Source organism: Alexandromys fortis, unplaced genomic scaffold, assembly GCF_014885135.2.
Source record: "Alexandromys fortis isolate MF-2015 unplaced genomic scaffold, M_Fortis_MF-2015_v1.1 scaffold_1, whole genome shotgun sequence".
Taxonomy (NCBI): Eukaryota; Metazoa; Chordata; class Mammalia; order Rodentia; family Cricetidae; genus Alexandromys; species Alexandromys fortis.
The window spans coordinates 31,560,592-31,582,538 of record NW_026067927.1 but is presented as its reverse complement, the minus strand read 5'-3'; the positions used below and the strand labels follow the sequence as shown (position 1 = coordinate 31,582,538).

Below are 21,947 nucleotides of genomic sequence, written 5' to 3'. Positions count from 1 at the left end.
ACATCTAACACAATGCAGTTGCATTGTGATTGTGATTATTTTTCAACAATTAATTTTTCATTAACTGTGAGGAGTAGTCCACTGGGGAAGCTGTCTGTCTGTCTGTCTCTCAGGAGCCATTGTCTTCATGCTCACCCAGCCTATCTCTTGGCCCTGTTTGTTTATTTTTTTTCCCAAGTTCCTGCAATATTTTCTCCCTCTTTATGTGGGAGTTGAAGTTTTCCCAGCTCCTTTAGGCATTCCTAACTTGAGGTCACCTTCAGCCCTCCCCCAGTGGTTTTCATTGAAAGTGAGTTGCAGTGTTGAGCTGTGGGTGCCTTCAAGGTCATTGGAGTTGCCTTCGTAGCTTGCCATACCTGCATCGGAACCTACATAGCCTCCTTGTCTGGACTCTTCTTTATTTCAAATCCTCCAGCCTCCATAGGTTAAGACCCGTGCATGGGACTCCTGCCAAACTGGATGGACACTATGAGTGTCCCCCATCCCTTGACTCAGGACAAAGCCTGGCATGTAGAACTGCTCAACAGACAGTGTCTTGTGCATCCGACCTGCGCACAGCCTCACCCTCGTGTCATGGAGTTTCTTAACTCCTCTTCAGTTCTCTGGGTTTTTAAATACAGCAGTTCCTTGACGTTTAAACCTACTGCAAACAAAATTATTGTGGAAAATCCTGAACTTATAGAATGTGCTGGAACATGCTAGTTTAGCAGCAGAGGACTTTAGTGTCGGTGGTTTCTGCTGCTGATCACAGTGCTGGCTTGGAGCTGAGGGTTACTGCAGATGTCCAATACTCAGAGAAGGTCCTGTGGATGGAATCAGAGGGAATTATGGTAAACAAAGTGAGCCTGACTCAGAAACACAAGTGCCATGTACTATCTTTCTCATATGCAGAAGCTGGAAACAGTGGGCTTGAGTATAGAATAGTGATTACCAGAGGCCAGGGAAGATGTGGGGGGTGTGTGTGTGTAGGATACATGAAGATGGATCAAGGAAGGCTGGACTTGATACGTGCATGTTATGGGATATATATTTGTTATATACCATGATGTGAATGCATATTTACCAAAAAATAAGATATTTTAGAACTTGAAACTTTAAAAAAATTAGAATCAAAAATTCAAAGTATGATTTCTACTGAATATGAATCACCTTCATACTACCAAAAAGCCAGAAAACCCTAAGCTGAGTGATATACTATCTATTTAGTTTTATGTTTTGAGACATAGTCTCTTGTAGCCCAGGCTGGTCTCACACTCACCAGTTAGGTGAAGATGACCTTGAACCTCTGGCCTTCCTCTCCCTACCTCCAGAGTGCTAGGATTATTGGTATGTGCTACCAAGCCTGCTTGTATGCGGGGCTGGGGCTTTAGAAGGGTTGGCCAAGCACTCCACCAGTGAGCTATAGCCCCAGCTTGCTGGCTATGTTTAAAACTGCAGAAGCTAGGAGTCAAAGAATGAGCATCATGCTTCCTCCAGTGACCCCGAATCTGCTTCAGAAGGATCTCCGTGAGCTGCGATGGCTGGGTAGGCTTGATCCTGGGGCTCTGACCATGTTAGGACATTTCTAAAGGCACAGTGATTGACCTAATGAAAATCACACTGGAGAGAGTGCATATCCGGTGCTGATTTTGAATATGAAATCTTAGTTAATTGTAAAAGGAAAAAGGAAATGTGGCATTGATCATGGTGCCACCACACTAAGAAAGAGGCAGGATATGGCAAAAAGTTTTAAGATAGCCTGCCGGTGCTTGGCTTAATTCTGCTTGTTGGAGGAGAGGTACTTGGAGGGCCAATTTTCTATGCTAAAATAAGCAGGCGGTTATTTCCTCTGGACCTTTGAGTGCAGACAATCTGAGTTGCATAACTCTGACTGGCATGTAATAAAATGAATCTCTCCCTGCCCTCAGGGAAGCCATCAGTCGTGTCTGCGAAGCTGTGCCAGGTGCCAAAGGAGCCTTCAAGAAGAGAAAGGTACTGTGGCTCTCACCGTGTGTCTGCCTCCTCCTTCATGTCCTTTCAGGGCCACACTCCAGGTCTTCACCCATATAATTGTCCCCTGTCTTCTTACAGGACCTGGATCTTGTCTTTCTTAAGGGAAAGCACCTAGCTAAGGCGAAAGCATCCCTGCCCTGTCTCTCTCAAGCAAATGCTGTAGATAAACCCTGGAGACAGAGATAACAATCAACACCTGACCAAGCAACCCTTTAAGCCCATTACATAACACGAATTCATCTGCCCCTAACAGCTCATGTAGCAGCTACCCCAGTAGTACATGCTAGCTAATGCTTAAGAACTGGATTCTGGGGTTGGGAGGGGGAAGCAGGACCTTGCATTTTATAAGATGCCGGTTACTGTGGTGTAAATACGTCCATGTGGTTCCAGCTTTCAACACAAGGTTCCTGGAAAGAGCGAGGAAGACACACAGCAGTTTGTCACTGTGTCGCATTTTCTCCAGGTGCAGCAGATGGGGCCTGACGGCGCAGGTTCACATAGCATGGGACCAGGTAGTAAAACAGCCAGGACTAAAGACGTATTTCACCACCTATAGATGCCATCTATGTAGTTGTGAGTTCGTATAAGTTAACTTTCAGTAATAGCTGGGCTTAGGGGTCAGAACATTGCTAAAGGCATGACAAATGGCTTTCCTGAGTCGGCTCAGCCATGCCACTGGAAATCCCGATGTTATTGATGACAATTGAGGCTTTGGGCTGAGAAGTCACAAGGTGAATAGGAGCTGGGGCCATGGTCAACCTGTTTCAGAGGCTGGGTGTTCAACTACGCTTCTGGAATCTTGTATATGGTTGAATTAGGAGGGAAAATATCTGGGGGCTAGGGAGATAGCTCAGCTGGCAAAGTGCTTGTTGCATAAACATAAAGACCTGAGTCTGTACCTCCAGCATCCATGTAAAAAGCCTGGCATGGCAGCACATGCCTGTAACCCCAGTGCTAGAGAAACAGACAGGCCGATCCTGGCGCCTAACTGGCTAGCCAGGGTTGCGGAATTGCTATGTTCCAGGTTCTTTGTGAGACTCTGTCTTCAAATATAAGGAAGAGAGTTTTAGGGAAGACTCCTGATGACCTCCCATCTCTACATGTGTGCACACATCAGTGCATGTGTGCGCGTGCGCACACACATAGTATAAATGATCCAGCACCTACAATCATGACTTTTATCTACCTAGAAGGGATTTGTGGGAAAGTATACCACAGAGGGCCCTGTATCTGCTCCAGGCTGAGTTTTCAGGTTCCAGATGGTTTTGCCACCATCTTCAGAACTGGAGACATTTGTAAACCTATAGGGCAACTGGATCTGAGCTCAGGTTATGTGATGGCCAGTCCACTGGGGGTCCTGGGAACCAAGTAAAGCTCCCAGATCTTGAATACAGGAGGCCAGGTGTCCCTTGGGAACAGCAAGGAGGACTATTGTCTCTCAGAACAGCTGGTCCTAACAGGTCTGTGATCCCCTTATGTTTCTCTTGGTGGGAAGGGATGGAAGTAATGAGAACTTTCTAGGCTGTGCCCAGATGCACTTGACCTGACTCTCTCACACGGGGGAGATGGGTTCTCTAAAGGGCCCTTTTGAAGTATTAAATAAAAAGAAAAAGGAAAAATGTCATGGCAGGGATCCTAAAGGAAACAGCATCTATCTGGGGAACAAAGTGTGCAGTTTGGGCATGCCAAACCAGGGCAACCCCTGGAGGTAAGTTCAGCAGAGATTTATTCTTTTAAAATAGAGAATTTCCATTAAATGCTGTCTTTGAAGACAGTTCATTGGCTAGGCAGACACCCTAAACTGTAAACCTATTCTGATTGGTCCATTAACTAGGCTACTCCCCACTGAGAGGTTGGTGTGCAAGGCCGGCAGGTCTGGATTTGGCTTCTTATCTGAGCCACAGGAACATCCTGTGGTCTGAGCTTCAGCAGAGGGATGTGACCTTCCCTGTTTCCTGGCTCCACTTTAGACAGCCTTAGCTGCTGCATTTTCTCTCCTAGTGGATTAAAGGACTGTGCCTCTGCTCAGGGCCTGTTTGGCAGAGTGAGCAGAGGATGTTGTAACCAAACGGAAAGGGTGAGCAGGAGAGGGGTTTGGTGTGTGCCCAGGGGTCTGACAGTGCCTGGCTGGACACTGAAGCTCTTCCATATCTCTGTAAGGACTTTGTTGACAGGTGAGGGAGACACTGGCCACAGCAGCCTCTCTCTCTCACCCTGCCCAGGCATTAGGCAGTCAGATTCTAATTGGACCATCCATGTGAGCCCTTAACAGAGATTCCCTTCGGGAGAGAGCCTGGGGATGCTCTGCGGTTGCTCCTGAGCCTTGGTGCCATTCACCTTTCACTCCTCTAAGCAACAGTCTGAGCACTGGTGTGCCGGGACAAGGTTTGCATGTCGGCAAAGCTGTGAGGTCTCTGCAAGTTTGCATCTACGAGCCAGGAGACACCAGCATATGGTCAAGGCAGCCAGGAAGACCAGCAATTCTCCCCAGAACTGACATATTAGGCACTTATGATTTCATACCTCATATTACTGAGTGTGTACATTGGCATGAACTCTTATCTTCCCAGCTCCCCCATTTTACCTTTGTCTGTCTTCTGGCACCTCAGTGGGGGAGGAGCGGTCAGTGAGATATACTGGTATCTCTGCCTCGACCCTTTCAGTCAGAGTCTGGATCTAAAGCTAATCTATCCCCCCCCCCCCTTGGATTTCACAGCCTCCAAATAAAATGCTGTCCAACATTCTGGGGAAGAGCAACCTCCAGTTCGCAGGGATGAGCATCTCCCTGACCATCTCCACCGCCAGCCTGAATCTGCGCACTCCCGACTCCAAACAGGTGTGAGGTTGCCCAGGCCTCCCTGGGCCCGAGGGTGGGCATCCCTGGGGCTACCTCCTCGGAGCTTACCGAGCCCATGCAGAACCTGCTTGGCTGGACCTTGGACTTTGGCCATGTTGACAGTCCAGCCACAGATGGATGAACGGTTCTCTGGAATTCTGCTTTAAATGCCATCTGTTTCGTTGGTCTGTTTGTAATATAAAGAAATGGTGATGCCTGTGCAAATGTCTTGGTGTCTGCCCTTGTTTTATAGCCATGTTTTATTGGTTTTGTGGGTCACATTTTAATCTTATCCTGCTTGGAAGGCACAACGTGCTGTGGTTTAATAGACAGGAACTTTCTCCCTTATGGCTTCTTATATTGGAGCCTCTTATAGGCTGATGAGCTGTGTATATCTACAGTGTAGACAATGACGGTGGCGTGACCAAGGCAGCACGGACACATTTAGAAAAGCAGATTCCAGGCAGGATGACCACATTTCTATGTGCTGACTATGTTTTGGTCCAGCCTATCTATTATCTATCATGTCTATCTGTCTGTCTGTCTGTCTGTCTGTCTGTCTGTCATCAATCCCTAAGATGTAGAGACAAATTAGATTTAATGTGTAAATGAGAAATAAGTCAGGGCTTTGTTGAGACAACTGACTATATCTTATTCTATCCTTTCGTCTTCCAGGGACCGAGACTTCCTTGTCCTTTTCTATTATTTTCTAAGGACTAGGCAGTCCTTGAGACTGTGGATCTAGGATGTCTAATAAGCCTTGCCTTGCCCAGGCTGTCCTAAGCTGAGCCCTAGTTGCTCATAGAGGCTGGCACACTAGGCTCTAGACAGCAGTGCACACTGAAATCTGTCCTCTGTGCACATGGACATCTATTTCTAGGGTCCCCAGGGTGTAACTCTCCATCCTCCTTGCTCATTCTCTCCTTTTTTTTTAAACATATGATTTTACAATTTATTAACAATGGAAGAAAATTTGCATGCCAATCAGAGGAAAGTGCTTATTTACTTTTACATAAAGAGTTAAATCCTGGCTGAGCATTTAGCAATACTGAAGAACACAGGACACTGCCAATGGTTTTCAGAGTTGATAGATACTTTAGTTTTGAAACTGTCAATGTTCAGAGTGCCATTTTGTATAAATATGTAGTATGCTTAAGGTCATCCCAGAAATGGTTGGAAATTCTGTCCTGGTCTTAAGCCAAAATTCATTTAACAATTTTTATTAAAATTAAAAACTCAAGTCAGCAACTCAAAGTGCAATTTTTAAAATCAAACATTTTTATACAATCAAACCTCCAGATACAAGAATTTGATACTCTTTTTTTGTTTGTTTTTGTTTTTGTTTTTTGTTTTTTTGAGACAGGATTTCTCTGTAGCCTTGGAACAGTCCTGGAACTAGCTCTTGTAGACCAGGCTGGCCCCAACTCACAGAGATCTCCCTGCCTCTACCTCTGCCTCCCGAGTGCTGGGATTAAAGGATACTAGGGTAACTATTCTTAGTCGCCTGGGGCTCGGGCATAGGCTACCCAGCAGTCTCACTGTCTAGTGTTCTCTGAAACCCTCGGGTTTCTCTAGAATGAGGTTTAGCAAATGTCAACAACCAAAGCCAGCATTTTAAAATATTTAACAATTTATCCTATAATGATATTTTATTTCGAGTTTTCAGGCGCATATGCTCTATCTGCTGTTCTGTGAACCACGCCTGCCCAGGACAAGGCTGGAGGGCACAGCTCAGTAATGAACCTGGCTGCGTTAGGAGGGAGCTGGGAGCTCCTTTCCACACAGGAACTTTCCTCCAATGTCGTTCCATTGTCTTTAAAAAGATAAAAATAGCAGTGAGGACTTGCGTAGCTTTTAGAATTTAGGGCAGCTTCTAATTCACTCTGTGTCTACTGAATTCCACGGATGCCACAGCTTATAAACCTGATGGAAAACTTCCATTTTTAAGACAAATGTGGAAGGGCCCCTGGTATTTAAGCTAGGGGATTAAGAGAGGGCTGTCATTCTTGGATGCTGGCCTTCTAATGTTTATGGGATGAGTGAAACAGGCCACACTCCCCCGTCCTGGCTCTGGTGTTTGTGGAAGCGGAAAATACAAGTTGTAATGTTGTGGTACAATGTATTTTTCTCTTGTGTGTGTGTGTGTGTGTGTGTGTACATGTGTGTGGTTATGTTTGTGTGGAGATGTACACATGTGCATAGGTGTATATGCACACATGTGTGCAGACGTGTGGAGGTCATAGGTCAACCTTAGCTATCATTCATCAGGCTGTGTCTGCTGATTGATCCAGGCTCTCTCATTGGTCAGAAGCCTGCTTATTCCGCTAGGCTGCTGGTCCAGCTAGCCTAGATATACCTGTCCCTTCTCCAGTGCTGGGACTGTAGCCCCCCGCACCCAGTGCTTTATCACATGGGTTTGGGGCACTGGACTCAGGTCTCCCTGCTTGTAATGTAAGCTCTTTGCCAGCTGAGCCATCTCCCCAGGTCCATGTGGTCCTTGCTGGTGAAGTCCAGTTGTTGAGACGCTGGCCTCAGGTGGAGCCTTGATTTCACAGATCTGGGCTTACTTCCCTTCTTTCTTTAAACAAGCCTCGTGCCCCTCTGGGCTCATGCCCTGTGCCTGTAAAATGGGTTGTCCCCAGTTCCCACTCCTCAGCTGCTGGGAGGCATAATGGGGCATTCGAGTAGCCAACCAAAGAGACGGCCGCTATCAGGCTGTGCACAGTAAGGGCAGGTGACTTACCGCCTCAGCGTGTGGCAGTTGTCATCTTCCTGGGGGCAGTTTTGAGGGCGTCTGGTTGCTCACCTGCTAGCATGCGGGCTTGGCAGGATGTGGCACAGTGCTAACAGCTCCTCTGTTTCTTGTCTCCGCCCTGGCAGATCATAGCGAACCATCACATGCAGTCCATCTCCTTCGCCTCGGGGGGAGACCCGGTGAGTGGCCTCGGCTGTTTCCCTCGTTCTTGCTGGAAATTTCTGAGACAAAGCCCTTGCTTTAAAGATGTGCCCCTTGAAGACACGACACAAAAGTGTTTTATGCTGATTTTACTGAAACCCCAATTTACTATTCTGATAGCAGTCCAGCTGTTTTAGGATCAGGACAACTTCAGTCTGGGTAGAATTCTGTTCCATGCAGTGCATGTGCTCAGAAACAACTGTAGGGTGCCCAGAAAAGCAGGTTTTATCCCCTATGGGGGAAATTCTCTGAAGGAAATAGTGTTTTGTAAGATAAAATAGTCATCGATGAAATTTTGCAAGTAAAGTAGTTACAGCCCCGGAAGCTGTGATCCCAACTGTTTATCCCTCTTGGTTGCAAAAGTCTTCCCTCCCCAAGCCCTCCTTCCCCTCCCTCCCTCTCTTCTTCTCCTCCCCTTTCATTTCCTGGTCTTAGAGACTGAGCAGGGGGCCAAGGGTCAGCAAGCACTCTTCTGGCAAGGTATTGCTTGCACCACAGCCCTCTCCACTGTCATTGGAGTTGCTATTTGGTGGGGGAAGGGTAACCTGTGACCAGGTCCCACCATTCACTTTCAGCCATGGATTATCAGGAGTTCAGGAAGCATGGCCTCCGTCATAGCTCCCATGTCTGACCCATCTTCCCAGGCTTGCTTTCCTTGGTTGTTCCCTGCCACATCTCCAAAACCACCTCAAAATCAGGCAGACAACCATGCCAGGGAGCAAGACACTGAGGGAGGAGAGGAAATGGGCCCGGCTCCTTCCAAACGTTATCACGATAATTTTTATTGTGGTTAAGTGGTTAAAGGCCAAAAAATTAAAAGTGGGCTAATACAAGAAGGGATATTTTTTAACCTAAGTTCATTCACATGACAAAAAGCAAATTCTGTAACTTAAGATTCCCTTTTATTTATTTATTTTGGGTGCCAGTGGTTTGGGCCCTTTTCACACATAAAATATTGTTTCCAAAGCCTCCCACAATGCTTTTCCTTTTACTCTGTCCTTCCCTGGCTATGCCTTTCTAGTCTTCCTAGTGTTGAGTTTTACACCTCATTGAAACATAAACTCTCTCAGTGAGACGTAGATTTAGAAGGTGAAAATCTTCCTGTGTGTTCACCTATTTCTCAAGATCATATCTATATTTGACAGATTTCTTTTTTCCTGTCACTGTCAGACATATGTGAGAAAATCAATTTAAACAGAGGAAAGAATCATTTTGGCTTCCAAGTGCCAGCCTGCCACTGTCTGGGTCTGTTTTGTGTGTGAGGTGAGGCAGGGGTGCTATCCTGGAGCGGCCATGTGAGCAAGAGCTGTTCACTTCATGACAGTCAGGGGGCAGAAACAGAATGGGATGGAGGCAAGGCAGACCCTTGGAAGGCCTGCCCCCAGTGACCTGCTCCCTCTAACTGTACTTCCTAGTCCCACCACCTTCCAGTGATGCCATCTGTCCTACGTTCATTTAGGCCACTAGGATAAAAATTTGGAAATTACAAAGGAAAGCTGGAAAGCCGATCACATGCAGGTTTATATTAATGTACCACAAAGACAGTTTGTCAAACTAAAAGCACCTCCCACTCCCTTCCCCCACCCCGCCTTCCTTGCATCTTTGAGCTGGCTGCCAGGGCGGCTAGTGTCTTTTGGGGATCGGCTACTATGGTTCCCAGGTGATTCAGTTCTGCTCATTTCGTCTATTCAAGCACAACCTTCAGCACGCATCCTTAGGCACTAAAGTGACAGCAATGTGGGTCAACTGGGGCAAAGGCACCATCCGCTCTGCTCCTTGAATACCCCGGTTCCTAGAGTATGGGAAAGCTGTCTGTGAATCTCAGTCTTGACCCTGTAACTGCACCCAGGGCTCCAAAGCTCCGGGGCTCCAAAGCTCGGGGGCTCTAAAGCCCCAGAGCTCCAAAGCCCCAGGGCTCCCGTTTGTTGGCTAAGATGCTCCTGACGTTTCTGAAGGACAGTTGCGACTCCCACATCCCATGAGTCTGGGAGGAAAGTGAAGAATTGTAATATTTTTGCCAACAGCTTCAAATTCTCAGAAGATTCACCTCCGCGGAAGTGAACAGAGGGCATTTTATAGTCTTCCTGTCCTTTCTGTCGCCGGGCTGTGAAATATTAAAGACCAGGAAATGGACTCTGCTCAGATGAGCCTCAGAGACAAGGGTTCTTTTGTCCCCACCTCTGGAAAAGTCCCCATGCCTCTGTTCTCCGGAAGTCTTGAAGGGCACCATGCCCATTCACCCCTCCCCATGCCCACTCACCCCTCCCCACGCCCACACCCCTCCCCTCCCCTCTCCCGGCAGTATTTGCTGGATCTCTGTTAAGGAGAGGACACTTCCTCAGGGGCGGAACAGACCACTGCCACACAGACAGGAGCAGTGGATGAACTTGAAGGCCTTTGGATCATAAGCTCAGGAAAATAACTGCAAAGATGGGCTGACCTTTCAAGCCGCCGGCTCTGAGGCATGGTGCTTGTGGATTTGTGTTCGTCTTAACTCTCAGCTCGCCACCACCCAGAATCACTTGGGTAGAGAGTCTCTATTGACAGATTAGCCCGTGAGGTAGGAAGAGGCAGACCACTGTGGGTGGCACATTCCTTAGGCAAGCTTCCTGAACAGTGTAAGAGAGAAGTCAAGATGAGCAGAAGAAAACAAGAAAGGAGCCATGCATTTATTCTCTCTCCTCTTGACCATGGATGTAAAGCTTGCCTTGACTCCCGGCAATAACTGTAATCTGGAATTATAAGATGCATAAAACTCCACTGTGTAGTTTACTAGGCTAATTCCAAATCTTGCCTATTGTGAGTTTCCAGTCCTTAAACTCCTACCCTAGTATTTTCCCCAGCAATCAGTTCTCAAAGTATGGTCTCTAACCCCATGGCAGCTGGAATTTGTCAGCAATCCGGCTTGGGGGTCCAGATAGAAAACTGGGGTACAGCCCAACTATTCGTCTTAAGCCTTTCAGGATTTTCACAGGAATTCAGATTTGAGGACAGTTCACACACACATTTCCTAACAGTCCTGCTTCTTGACTTTGGCTCACACCAGTGTGTCTACGAGCTCTCAAAAGGTCTTCATGGTCAGGTCTCAAGTCCAAACATGCTAAGTCAGATGAACCAACGGTACACAAGAACCCGCTTTGAAAGCCTCCCAGAAGAACCACCATGGGGTGCTTGTCATCCCGGCTGCTCCGAGTGTGGTCCAGGGGAACTGGTTAGTGGCAACTGCACCAGTCACTCATGATTCCTCAGGTTCTGCTCAGTCTGCACTCAGATCTCCAGGTATTTCCAGCCCCATCCAAGTTTGAGGATATGCCTTAAACCATGCCCATTTTGTACAAAGTATCTGGTCCTTCCTCTCTGCCTTCCTCCCTCCTTCCCTTCTTTTCTTCTTCTCCCAGGACTGAGGAGGCCCAGGGCCTCCCACACTGGGAAAGCACTGGTTCATGAACTTTCCTTCCAAGCCGATTCTTGGCTGTGTGATGGATGCTCACCACGCTGGGCCCTGCATCCCTCTGGTCTTCCCTCTTGCTGTGATGGGTAGTACAAATGTCCCCTTTTTCCTTCCACAGGACACAACAGACTATGTTGCTTATGTCGCTAAGGACCCTGTTAATCGCAGAGGTAAGCAGTGCTCGACCCATTTAATCACTTACTCGTGTGAAGCCAGGCTTGATGCTGTGAACCAGATGTTCCTCATTATCTCAGCTCCTTTAGCAAACGAGCACATGTCACGTGACGTGATTAAGGCTAATTGAGGCCTGCAAGGGTAGCTTGTCACCTGGCTGAGAGAGAACCTGCTGGATGCTGAGTGCCAGACTCGCACCTGGGTCAGGATGGCCGCGGTTCGGTGTACCCCACTCACACATCATCTGTCTCACCCCGTGCTCTGGTAACAGCCTCAGGTATGCCTGGGAAACGCTATACCTGCTCATCCTCCTGACCAGCATCACCCCGTGTGTGCACACTGTCCTGTCTCCTGCTCTGGGCCCAGCACCTAAGCTCAGGGTGTGCTGTTTTCTCGTGTCCCTTTGGAGCGTCTGAGAACACAGACAGAGGCTGAGGAGGGGGTGTCATGTACAAAACCAGAGTGGATAATAATACACTCAGGAAGGTGGGCTCAGAGTGACTACCCTTGGACACTAGGCGGCTCCCGATGACCCCTGCCACAGTTACACATGAAAAGTCACTGGCAAAACACCAGTGGGATTTGTCACCACGCAGAGTGGCACTTCCCTCCGCTGCAGACTGGTTCCAGTCTTCCTCCTGGCCTTTGTGCTATGTGCCAGCAGCTGGTTTTTTAACTTTGCTTGCATACTCAGACATATTTTTTTCTCTTGTAAAAAGCAAACAAACAAGAGCAACAACCCAAACCTCTCAATGCACATGATACCCAACACTCAATTTTGCCAGCCTCTTCCCAAACCTGTACTTTGGATATACATTCAGGACAACCAACAAGGGCAGATTAATTGAGACTGGGGCGCTCTGCCTTAGCTGCAGGGGCTTCTGCAGACCCTTCCTCATTGCTGTCTTTCTTGAGCGGATACCATATGTGATGTTAAATACTAATTGTCAGCTTAACAACACCTAGAACCAGCTAGCAGATAAACTCTGTACAAGCTGTAAGGGAGTTCCTGGGTTGGATTAATTGAAGTGGGAAGGCCCACCCTAACTGAGGGTAGCACCCTCCATGGGCTGGAGTTCTGAAGGAAAGGAAAAGAGAAAGTGAGCTGAGTAGCAGCCTTCATCTCTCCGCACATCCACTATCGCTCTCCTGTCTTCTCGGGAAACTGTATAAAGCCTGGGTTGGCCCCAGGTGAACAGGGTTTTATCAGGACTGCCGCCCAGAGATGTGAGCAAAAGCTCTTGGTGCAGGCTTAGAGACTCAGCTTAGTGTCTAAGGCAACGAACACAGATCAAGTTTTTTAAAACAAGAAGGACATGTTGCCTCACGGTTTTGGAGGCTGGATGCCCAGTTCATGGTGTCAGCAGGGCCAGACGGGCTCCCTCTGGGTCCTGGAGGAGAAATTCTGCCTCCTCCTGGCTTCTCTCTGATAATCTCCAATGTCTCTTGGCTTGCAGGTGTGTCACTGGAACCCATCCTAATGCGGTGTACTCCCCGTGTCTGTGACTGCTCATGGATGCTTTTAGAGATGACAGTCCATGGTGGCTCAGGGCCCCTCCTATCCTGCCGTGACCTCATTTTAACCAGTTACATCTGAAACTGCCATTTTCCAAATAAGGACACCTTCTGAGGTCCTGGATTTTTGGCATAACTAAAAAAAAAAAAAAAAACCAAAAAACAAAAACAAAAAAAAAAACAAAACAGGGGCATAATTGAACCCAGAGCACAAACCAGCCCCTTTAAGTATCCTAGCTTCCCCTGAAATCAGGGAGGGTTATGGGGGAGGGGAGGCACTGCCCCCCTCAAGCTCTATCTGGGTTAGAAGCAGGAGCAGCTGGGGTTCATGTCTCCATTTAGGTTTGTTTCAAATTAATGGCAAGTGATTTAGGCAATCTTGTTTTTCAGACTTCTTTAGTAGGTCCAGGTCAATGGTCCTCAAAATGAGCTACACTTGAGAGTTACTTAGGAGCCTTATGAAAACATCTTAACACTCAGCTCTGAGAGAATGGGATCCAGGCAACAATGTGGTTAAATAGCTCTTTGGAGCCTGGGGAAACAGTTTAGTTGGTAGAGTGCTTGCGGTGCAGGCTTAAGAGGCTGAGATCATTTCCCAGAGTCCTCCTGAAAAGCCAGGTGCGGTGGCAACACCTGTAACCCTAGCATTGAATGGTGGAGGCAGGAGGATCCTGGGGTTTGCTGGCCAGCAGCCTAGCCTGGTTGGTAACTTTCAGGCCAATGAGAAACCCTCTCTCATAACACAAAGTGAGTGTCCACGGAGGAATGGCACCTGAGGTTGTCCTTTGGCCTCCACATACACATACAGACATGCGACATGCACCCACATGCAACATGCACACATATGTAGTTTGTATGGCTCTATCGTCTGCTCTCCATCTTATTTTTGAGACAGCCCCCCCCGTCCCCCCGAACCACGAGCTCATTTATTTGAGCTAGCCACCAAGCACCAGGCCCATCCCTGTCTCTCCTCCCCAGCACTGGATTTACAGATATGCATCCCTGCACACAGGGTCCTGGGGATCTGAACTCAGGTCCTCATGCTCTCAGGGCAAGCACTTAGCCAGCCAAGTGGTCTTCCTAGTCTTTGTTGAATTGACACACAACTACACTTATTTATGAGGTGTAGTATGAGGCACACACTACGTGCAATAACCAAGTTGGAGTATCTCGCTTCAGACCACACTTCAAGCTTCTGCCACTTGACCCCCCCCCCCCCACTGTGGTGGACTGAACCCTGGAACTGTGAGCCAAAGAACTGTCTCCTTTAAGTTGCTTTTGTTAGGGTGTTTTATCACATCAATGGGAAGACAAAAGACACTCTCTCCACTGGATTTTAAAGAGTTACTCTCTCACTGTAACATGGTCCTTGTTGAGGAGACTATATAGCTGGCCGACAAACGCCAGGGATCCTCCTGATTCTGTCTCCTGAGTACTGGATTCCAGGCCTATGCTACCGTGCCTGGCTTTTTATGTGGATTGGAGGGACTGAACTCAGGTCCTCAGGTTTGCGTGACGAATGCGTTATCGACTGAGCCACCTCCTCATTCCCTAAACTGTGCTATTAGTGTTCCCAGCTAGATTTGGTCATCAACGCTTCACTCTTACTAAGTCGAGAACAACTTTCCCTTAAGTTCATTGAACAGATCAACATCCATGGAGTTCCAGTTTCTATCTCCTGCTAAGGTTTATCCTTCTAGGGAGCACCAGTTTGCATCTATTGTTAAGGTTTATCCATCTAGGGAGCACTAGTTTGCATCTCCTGCTAAGGTTTATCTGTCTAGGGATCACCAGTTTGCATCTACTGCTAAGGCTAATCCGTCTAGGGAGCACCAGTTTGCATCTACTGCTAAGGTTTATCCATCTAGGGAGCACCAGTTTACATCTATTGCTAAGGTTCCCGAGGCCTTAAGGAAAGGCTGTGAAAGATCCGGTTTGAGCTGAGTTTTCTTTCTAAACACTGTTTCCCTATGGAGGTCAGAACCATTGGTCTATAGATTGTGAGAGTATCAGAACCACCAATGGGCTGGAGAGGTGACTCAGCAGTTAAGAGTACTTGCTGCTCTTGTAGAGGACCCAGGTTGGGTTTTCAGCACCTACAGGGTATCTTACAACCACCTGTAACTCCAGTCCAGGGGAATCTTCTACCCTCTTCAGGTACTGCGTGTGTGAGATGTATGGACACACATGAAGGCAACACACACACACACACACACACACACACACAAAATGAAATGTGTGTTTTGAGTATTAGAAATAAGACCTTCACCTTTGCAGACAAGCCCTCTAAGAACTTCACATGTCCATAACCACTGTAGGATGCCCGCAGAGATGAGACTGTGGGTTGGTAGAGACATGCCAGGAGGGAAGGTATGTGACATTTTCCCTTTGCACCCCACATGGGGCTCTTTGTCAAGGGGTCCAGAGAGCTCTGGTATGGTCTCTAATGAGGGTGTGTCTCCTTCTCTCCAAGCTTGCCACATTCTGGAATGCTGTGATGGGCTAGCCCAAGATGTCATTGGCTCCATCGGACAAGCCTTTGAGCTCCGGTTCAAACAGTATTTGCAGTGTCCTTCCAAGATTCCTGCTCTGCAGGACCGGTGAGTAGCTGCGCCTGCTTTTCTCAGTGATTTAGGCAGGGTCTGTAAACTTTCCTTTAAAACCAGCTGCCAGCACTGCGCTCCAGGCAGACCCAGATCATCGCTGGGGTTTCCCGGAACTCACAGACACCTGGCTGGTGCTCGGCGGAGGTGCGGAAAGCCAGCAGATGGGAGCTCACATATGGTTCTGAATGGGCAGGGAACATTTTCTGGAAGTTACAGTGACAGTAGACAAGGTTACCAAAAGCAGCTTCATTGTAATCTTTTTAGGTCACATTGTGTCTTCTTCAGCCCTTTGATTCTTCCATAGGTCCCCTCCCTGGGTCTGTGTCCACACAGGTCTGTTCCTCATCTTTCTGTTGTCACAGTTAGCCAAAGCCACCTGCTTCCGGCATCATTTTTGTTTAACGGCCTCCATGGCCTAATAACTTAGGGGCTTGTTCATCTGCCATATGGCTCTGAGCAAGATCCTTAAACTGTCTGAGTCATCGTGGCTTCATCTGGGAAATAGGGATAAGAATCACTGGAGAGTTTCGTTATTATTAAATGGAGAAGGATTGTTAACACCAAATGTGGGCTACTTAGGTGATAATTAAAAAAAAAAAAAAACCAAAAACCAAAATGGAGAGTCTGCTATTGAGTTTCCTTAGGATGCAAGAATATTCCGTGACGTAGAAAGCAGAAAAGTGCTACGGGCACCTGAGGCGTTCAGTGGTCTTCTGTCCTTGAACTTGAGTACATTCTGTCCTTGACGAACTTGCCTACTGAAAAGCTGTTATGGGCTGGGAGGTGGCTCAGCCTGTAATGTACTTGCCTTGTGGGCATAGAACCTGAGTTTTACCTCCAGAGCCTATGTTTAAAAACAAAACCAGCCAGGTTCAGAGGTTGGGAAGGTGGAAACAGGAGGATCTCTGGGGTTCACCGGCCAGTCAGCCTGTCTTCTTGGTGAGTTCCAGGATAGTAAGAGACCCTTTCTTAAAAGCAATGTAAATAGCCCTGAGGCTGACCTCTGGCCTACACATAAACAAATGTATGACACCTATGTACGTGTGCCCACACATACATGTGTACACAGGATAATCTTTCTAATGGTGTGCTCACTGCAAACAAGCATTGTTCCCTTAGGTTTACTTCTTACTCACTTCAAACCCACAAAGCCTTCTTCTGTGGCATTGTGGAGCTGGCATCTGCTCTGTTCCCTCGTCATCCCTTGGCAAATTCCCTTTAAGGCATCCATTGTTCCCATAAGGACCCACTTTGTCCAGGCTGATGAATTCGGCAGGATGTGGCTGGAGGAGGTGTGAAGGAAGTGGCCACAGCCCTGGCACCTCTGACCTGAGAATGAGTCAGCATAGTTCTTTATTTTTAATGTGCCCGGAGATGTTGGTTTCCAGAAGCCACACAGAGCGCAGGCATCAGAGGTCACAGTCTCAGAATTTATAATGGTGTGGGAAGACTGAGTCACAAAAGGGTATGGATCATTTGTGTTTTGAAAACACACTGCCCTGGTTAGCTTTAATTGCCTACTGTCATAGCCTAAAGCCACCTGGGAAAAGGAATCTCAACTGAGGGAATCCCTAGATCAGGTTGCCTGTGGATCTGCCTGCAGGGGGTTGTCAGCTGATACAGTGGGGCCCAGTCCACTCTGGGCAGCACCATTCCTTGGGCAGGTTGTTCTGGGCTCTATAAGCAATCTAGCTAAGCATGGAGCATGAATGAGCCAGTAAGCAGCATTCCACCTATGCTTCTGCTTAAGTTCCCTCTTTTGCTGCCCTCAATGATGAACAGTGAACTTGTTCACTGAAATAAACCCTTCATGAGCATTTGAATTGTCTCCTTCCTTTCGCTCTTCTGAGCAAAGCTACTGTGAAGCTGTAGTCAAACTTTGACGACATGTTTCTTGTGATAATGCCTTAGAGTAGAATTATTGAGTTAATGATCCTATGGTTTGTTAACCATTTAGGAAACTGTTTTAGCTGCCTTTTAGATTTTTTTTTCCTGTGAGAAGATAAGGTATTAGTTAGGAACAGAACACACACACACACACACACACACACACACAATAGATATGGGATCTATTAGCATGGCTTACCAGCTGTGGTTCTGCTAGTCCAATAATGACTTTCTACCAACAGAAGGTCCAAGAATCAAATAGCTATTCAGTCTAAAAGGCTGGATGTCCCAGATAGTCTTCAGTATATGCCAGAATCCCAACAAAGTAGGCTCTAATGCCAGTGAAGAAGTGTGTTTGCTAGTAAGAGAGAGCTCAAGCAGGCAGAGAGAGAGAGAGAGCAAGCTTCCTTCTTCCATCAGAAGGTGTGGCCAAGATTAAAGGTGGATCTTCCCACCTCAAAAATATGGATTAGAAGTATATCTTCAAATTTATTTCATTATTTCATTGAGGAAATAATCCCTCACATATGTGCCCAGGATTTTAGTTAATTCCAGATGTAGTCGAGCTAACAACCAAAAATAGCCAGCACAGATACTCTGAAAGAATCAACGTGTGGTGAGAGGGGTCTATTTTGGCTCACAGTTTGGAAATACAGTCCCTCATGGCAAGAAAGCCAAGGCTGCAGGAATGTGAGGTAGGTAGTCACATTGTATCCACAGCTGGGAAGCAGAGACCATGGGATGCTGGTGCTCATCTGGATTCTTCCTCTGTTGTGCAGTCCAGAGACCCAAGCCCAGGGAATGGTGCCACATGTTATTAGGATGGGTTTTCTATCTCAGTTAACCAAATCAAGATAATCCCTCACAGGTGTGGCCAGAGGCTAGCCTAATCTACATCATCCCCCATAGTTGTGTGCCAGAGTCTTGTTTCCTTGGTGATTCTAATCCTGTCAAGTTGATAATCAGTATCAGCATATTTGTTGCTGTGCATATCTTTGGTTATGGCTACCCCAGTGGGCAAAAAATTCTTTGATGATGGCTTTGACTTGCATTTTTTTTTCCTGATTTTGCTATCAGACATCTTTCATGTGCTGCTGACTATTTCTCTGTCTTCTTGGGGGAAACGTCTGCTCGATTTTTTATTTTTTAAATATTGGGTTGCTTTTCTTTTAAATTGTTGAGTTTTAGGGATTGTAGATACATGCTACCTTAAAGAAATATTATTAGCAAATATTTTCCTATTTTGTGGATTGTGTTTTTCAATGTGTTTTATAATTTTCAGTGTATGTCTAACCCTGATTACATAGTTTTTCCCCTTAAAAATTTTCCCATTTTGATGCTCCAATGATTTATTATTTTATTTTTGTTTTTAATCATCATCAATGTATAAAATACAACAGATTTTGTATATTTTTTATATGCAGGACTCCATTCTTTAGACATACTTTAAATTCCTAATTTCCCTTGGAATCTTTTTGACCTGTTTATTTAGGAATGTGTTAATTTTAACATCATATTAATCCTGTAGGAGTCTACTTTGATTTCTACATTGATTCCACTATTATCAAAAATACTTTTTATATTTTAATTCTTTAAAAATTTTTAAGTTTATTATTACATAAACTTGACATATGCTTTCTGCTGGGGGATGTTCCCTCTGCATGGAAGAAGAAGTTTTATGTTGTTGTTTTTGGGTAGAATGTGCTATTGATGTCTCTTAGGTCTGGTTAGTTTTTGTGTGCAAACTTCTATTTCCTAATCTTCTGCCCAGCAGAAGGATATATATATATATATATCCTATATAATAATAAAGTGGCAATTAGTGCTCCTCCATATTATTGCTGAACTTTCTGTTTTTCCCTTTGTGTTTTTCTAAAGCATATTGCTGATAGAAAACTTACTATTGGGTCATTTTCTAATTTGTCTGTCAACCCCTGTCTTTTAAGAAGAGAATTTAATACATTTATATTTAATGCAATTGCTGATGTTAGGATTTCCTCCCGCTATTGAGCTCATTTTTCTTTATGCCATTTTATCCTCCTACATGCCAGTTGCTGTCTCCTTTGTGTAAGGTAAATAAACATTTTTCAAGTGTGTAATTTAACTTCTTTCTCTTGCACTACTTTTAAAGTAGTGATCAGAGGATTATAGTTAATATATAATTTATAACTATACATTCAGATTAAAGAACTTAATAATATACCAAAGATTAGCTACTGTATAGCTCCATTCTTCCACACTCCATTATACTATTCTTTCAAAAAAAATTATTTGTTTTGAATTATGTGTGTTTGTATTCATGTATGTGTGTGTATGAGCAAACGTGTGAATGTGTGCCCTCGAATGCACAAATGAGTGCAGTATGGAAGCCAGAAGAGGGATTCGGATCCTCTGAAGCTGAAATTAGAAGCAGTTGTGAGCCACTCTGTGTGGGCTGGGAGCAGAATTTGGGTCCTCTGCAAGAGCCCTGTGTGCTCTTAACCACTGTGACCTCTCTCCAGTCCTCCATCCTGCTGTTATTGTTGTGCAAGCTACACCTTTATTCACCAGTACGGTCACACTGCTTCATGTATTTTTAAATGAGAAGGGAAGAATAAGGACATTTTAGGCAACACTGAATTTATAGTTTTGTGTAGACTTGCCATTTTTTTTTTTTGCTGTTTCCGCTGATTGTAAATTTCTACTGATTATCTACTTAACTTCAGCTTAATATACTTGCCATAGTATTTCCTAAGGAGAAGGTTTTCTATAGTGGATTTCTCCTGCCATTATTTCCCTTGGAATACGCTTTCTGCCTCATTTGGGCAGCTTTGCTTATTGGATGTGGACATACCGTGAGGATCCCTTGTTTTCTTTAGCAGCTCACTTGGATGCCCTCAGATGCCCCCTTTGACTTTAAATAGTTAGATTAGGGGGCCTAAGACTCTCTGAGTTTATCTAAGCTGAGCTTCCTAGCTAGCCTCTTGGTTGTATAGAACAACATTTTCTTTTAGCTAATTTGGGAAGATTTGTACCACAACGAGGCCAGTATTTTCCCTGCCCTCCTCAGTCTGTTCTCCTTTAGGGACTCTACTACATACACGTTGGCATTTTTGGTATTCTACAGGTCTCTCGGGCTCTGTGTCAGGGACTCTACTACACATATGTTGGCATTTTTGGTATTCTACAGATCTCTTGGGCTCTGTGTCAGGGACTCTACTACACACATGTTGGCATTTTTGGTATTCTACAGGTCTCTCGGGCTCTGTGCTCTTTTCTTCTCTGTTCCTCAGACTGGTTCATCTCAGCTGAGTTGTTTTAAAATGTTGCCTTTTTTCTTCCACCTCCCAAAACTGTTATTTGCTTAAGCGAATTGTTTGAAGTAATGGTAGACTTTCCAATCCTATAATTTATTGTTATTTTTATTTCTTTATGAGTGCTGGTAAACCCCACTTTGTGAGACACAATTTTCATATTTAGTGTTTTAGAGTCATTTCTCTTAGCTGATTGAATATATTTGTTTTTATTTATCCTTAAGTCTGAGATCTCTTTGTGATAGTTTCTACTGACTTCTTTTTCCTGTATATGAGCTATCCTTTCTTATTTTTATAGCTTATAATTTTTTTGCTGACACTAAAAATGTAAGTAATAGAAAGTTTCAAGACTGAAACTCATATATTTTCTCTTTCCAGAATGTATATTATTAATGTTTATGGTGGTTTTAGTGACTTTACTTAATTAATTCTATAAATTCTATAATCTACATTTGTCATTTATGTCCACTGATGTCTCTGTTTGGTTAGCTACATTTCTTCACTAACAATTGCAGAGTTTTCCTTGAATGTTGAACAATTTAGCCTCTCCATCTTTAATGAAGGGCTACATGTGTGTGCATGTATATATGTGTATGTGCATATGAATCCATGTATACTTATACACATGTATATATGTACACACATATATATGTATGTGTGTGTCCTATGTACGTATCTGTATGCATATACCTTCTATGTATGTGTGTATATGTATATCTGTTTGTATGTGTGTTTTGGTACACTCCTTCGACATATGGTGAATCAGTTGATTGTTTTTTAGTTTTCACCTTCTATTTGTGAGGTGTTTAGGTCAGAAGTGAGAATTTAGAGCCATGTTACATCCTGTGGCATGGGCACAAGCTGAATCCTGCAAATGTGTGTAGCCTTCTAGATAAATGTGTGGGCATTGATTAACATCCCAGCTTCTCATTTTTGGCTTGTGATTGCCATTGGTTGTGACTATTTGCTTTGTTGGCTTTCCCCCCTCTAACTCATAAACTCTATATTCTCTTTCACACACTTCCACTAATAAAAATTCTTTGACCCAAATGTTATTCCCAGCTTCATGTGGGCCACATGATAAACATTTGCCTCTGAATATTTTTGACAGATGCCCCAGGCAAGCTCTGCATCAGGTTAAATAAAGACGGCTTTGGCAAACACAAACAGATGATAAGTGCTTAAGGAGATGGGAATGCTAATTACTCTAATTTGGTCACTGTGTGTTGTATAAATG

General features: G+C 45.3%; 1 protein-coding gene across 2 annotated transcripts in view; it reads left to right on the top strand.

Annotated features, from left to right (window-relative positions):
• The window catches only part of Shc3 (SHC adaptor protein 3), a 114,347-nt gene that overhangs the window by 70,236 nt on the left and 22,164 nt on the right, over positions 1–21,947 (top strand). The window contains exons 3-7 of one of the 2 annotated variants that reach the window (XM_050144225.1): positions 1,908–1,971; positions 4,709–4,828; positions 7,709–7,762; positions 11,354–11,405; positions 15,398–15,524. In XM_050144225.1, the coding sequence (XP_050000182.1) occupies positions 1,908–1,971; positions 4,709–4,828; positions 7,709–7,762; positions 11,354–11,405; positions 15,398–15,524 (417 nt within the window). The remainder of the gene's footprint in view (positions 1–1,907; positions 1,972–4,708; positions 4,829–7,708; positions 7,763–11,353; positions 11,406–15,397; positions 15,525–21,947) is intronic. The other variant, XM_050144226.1, reaches the window with a different exon arrangement.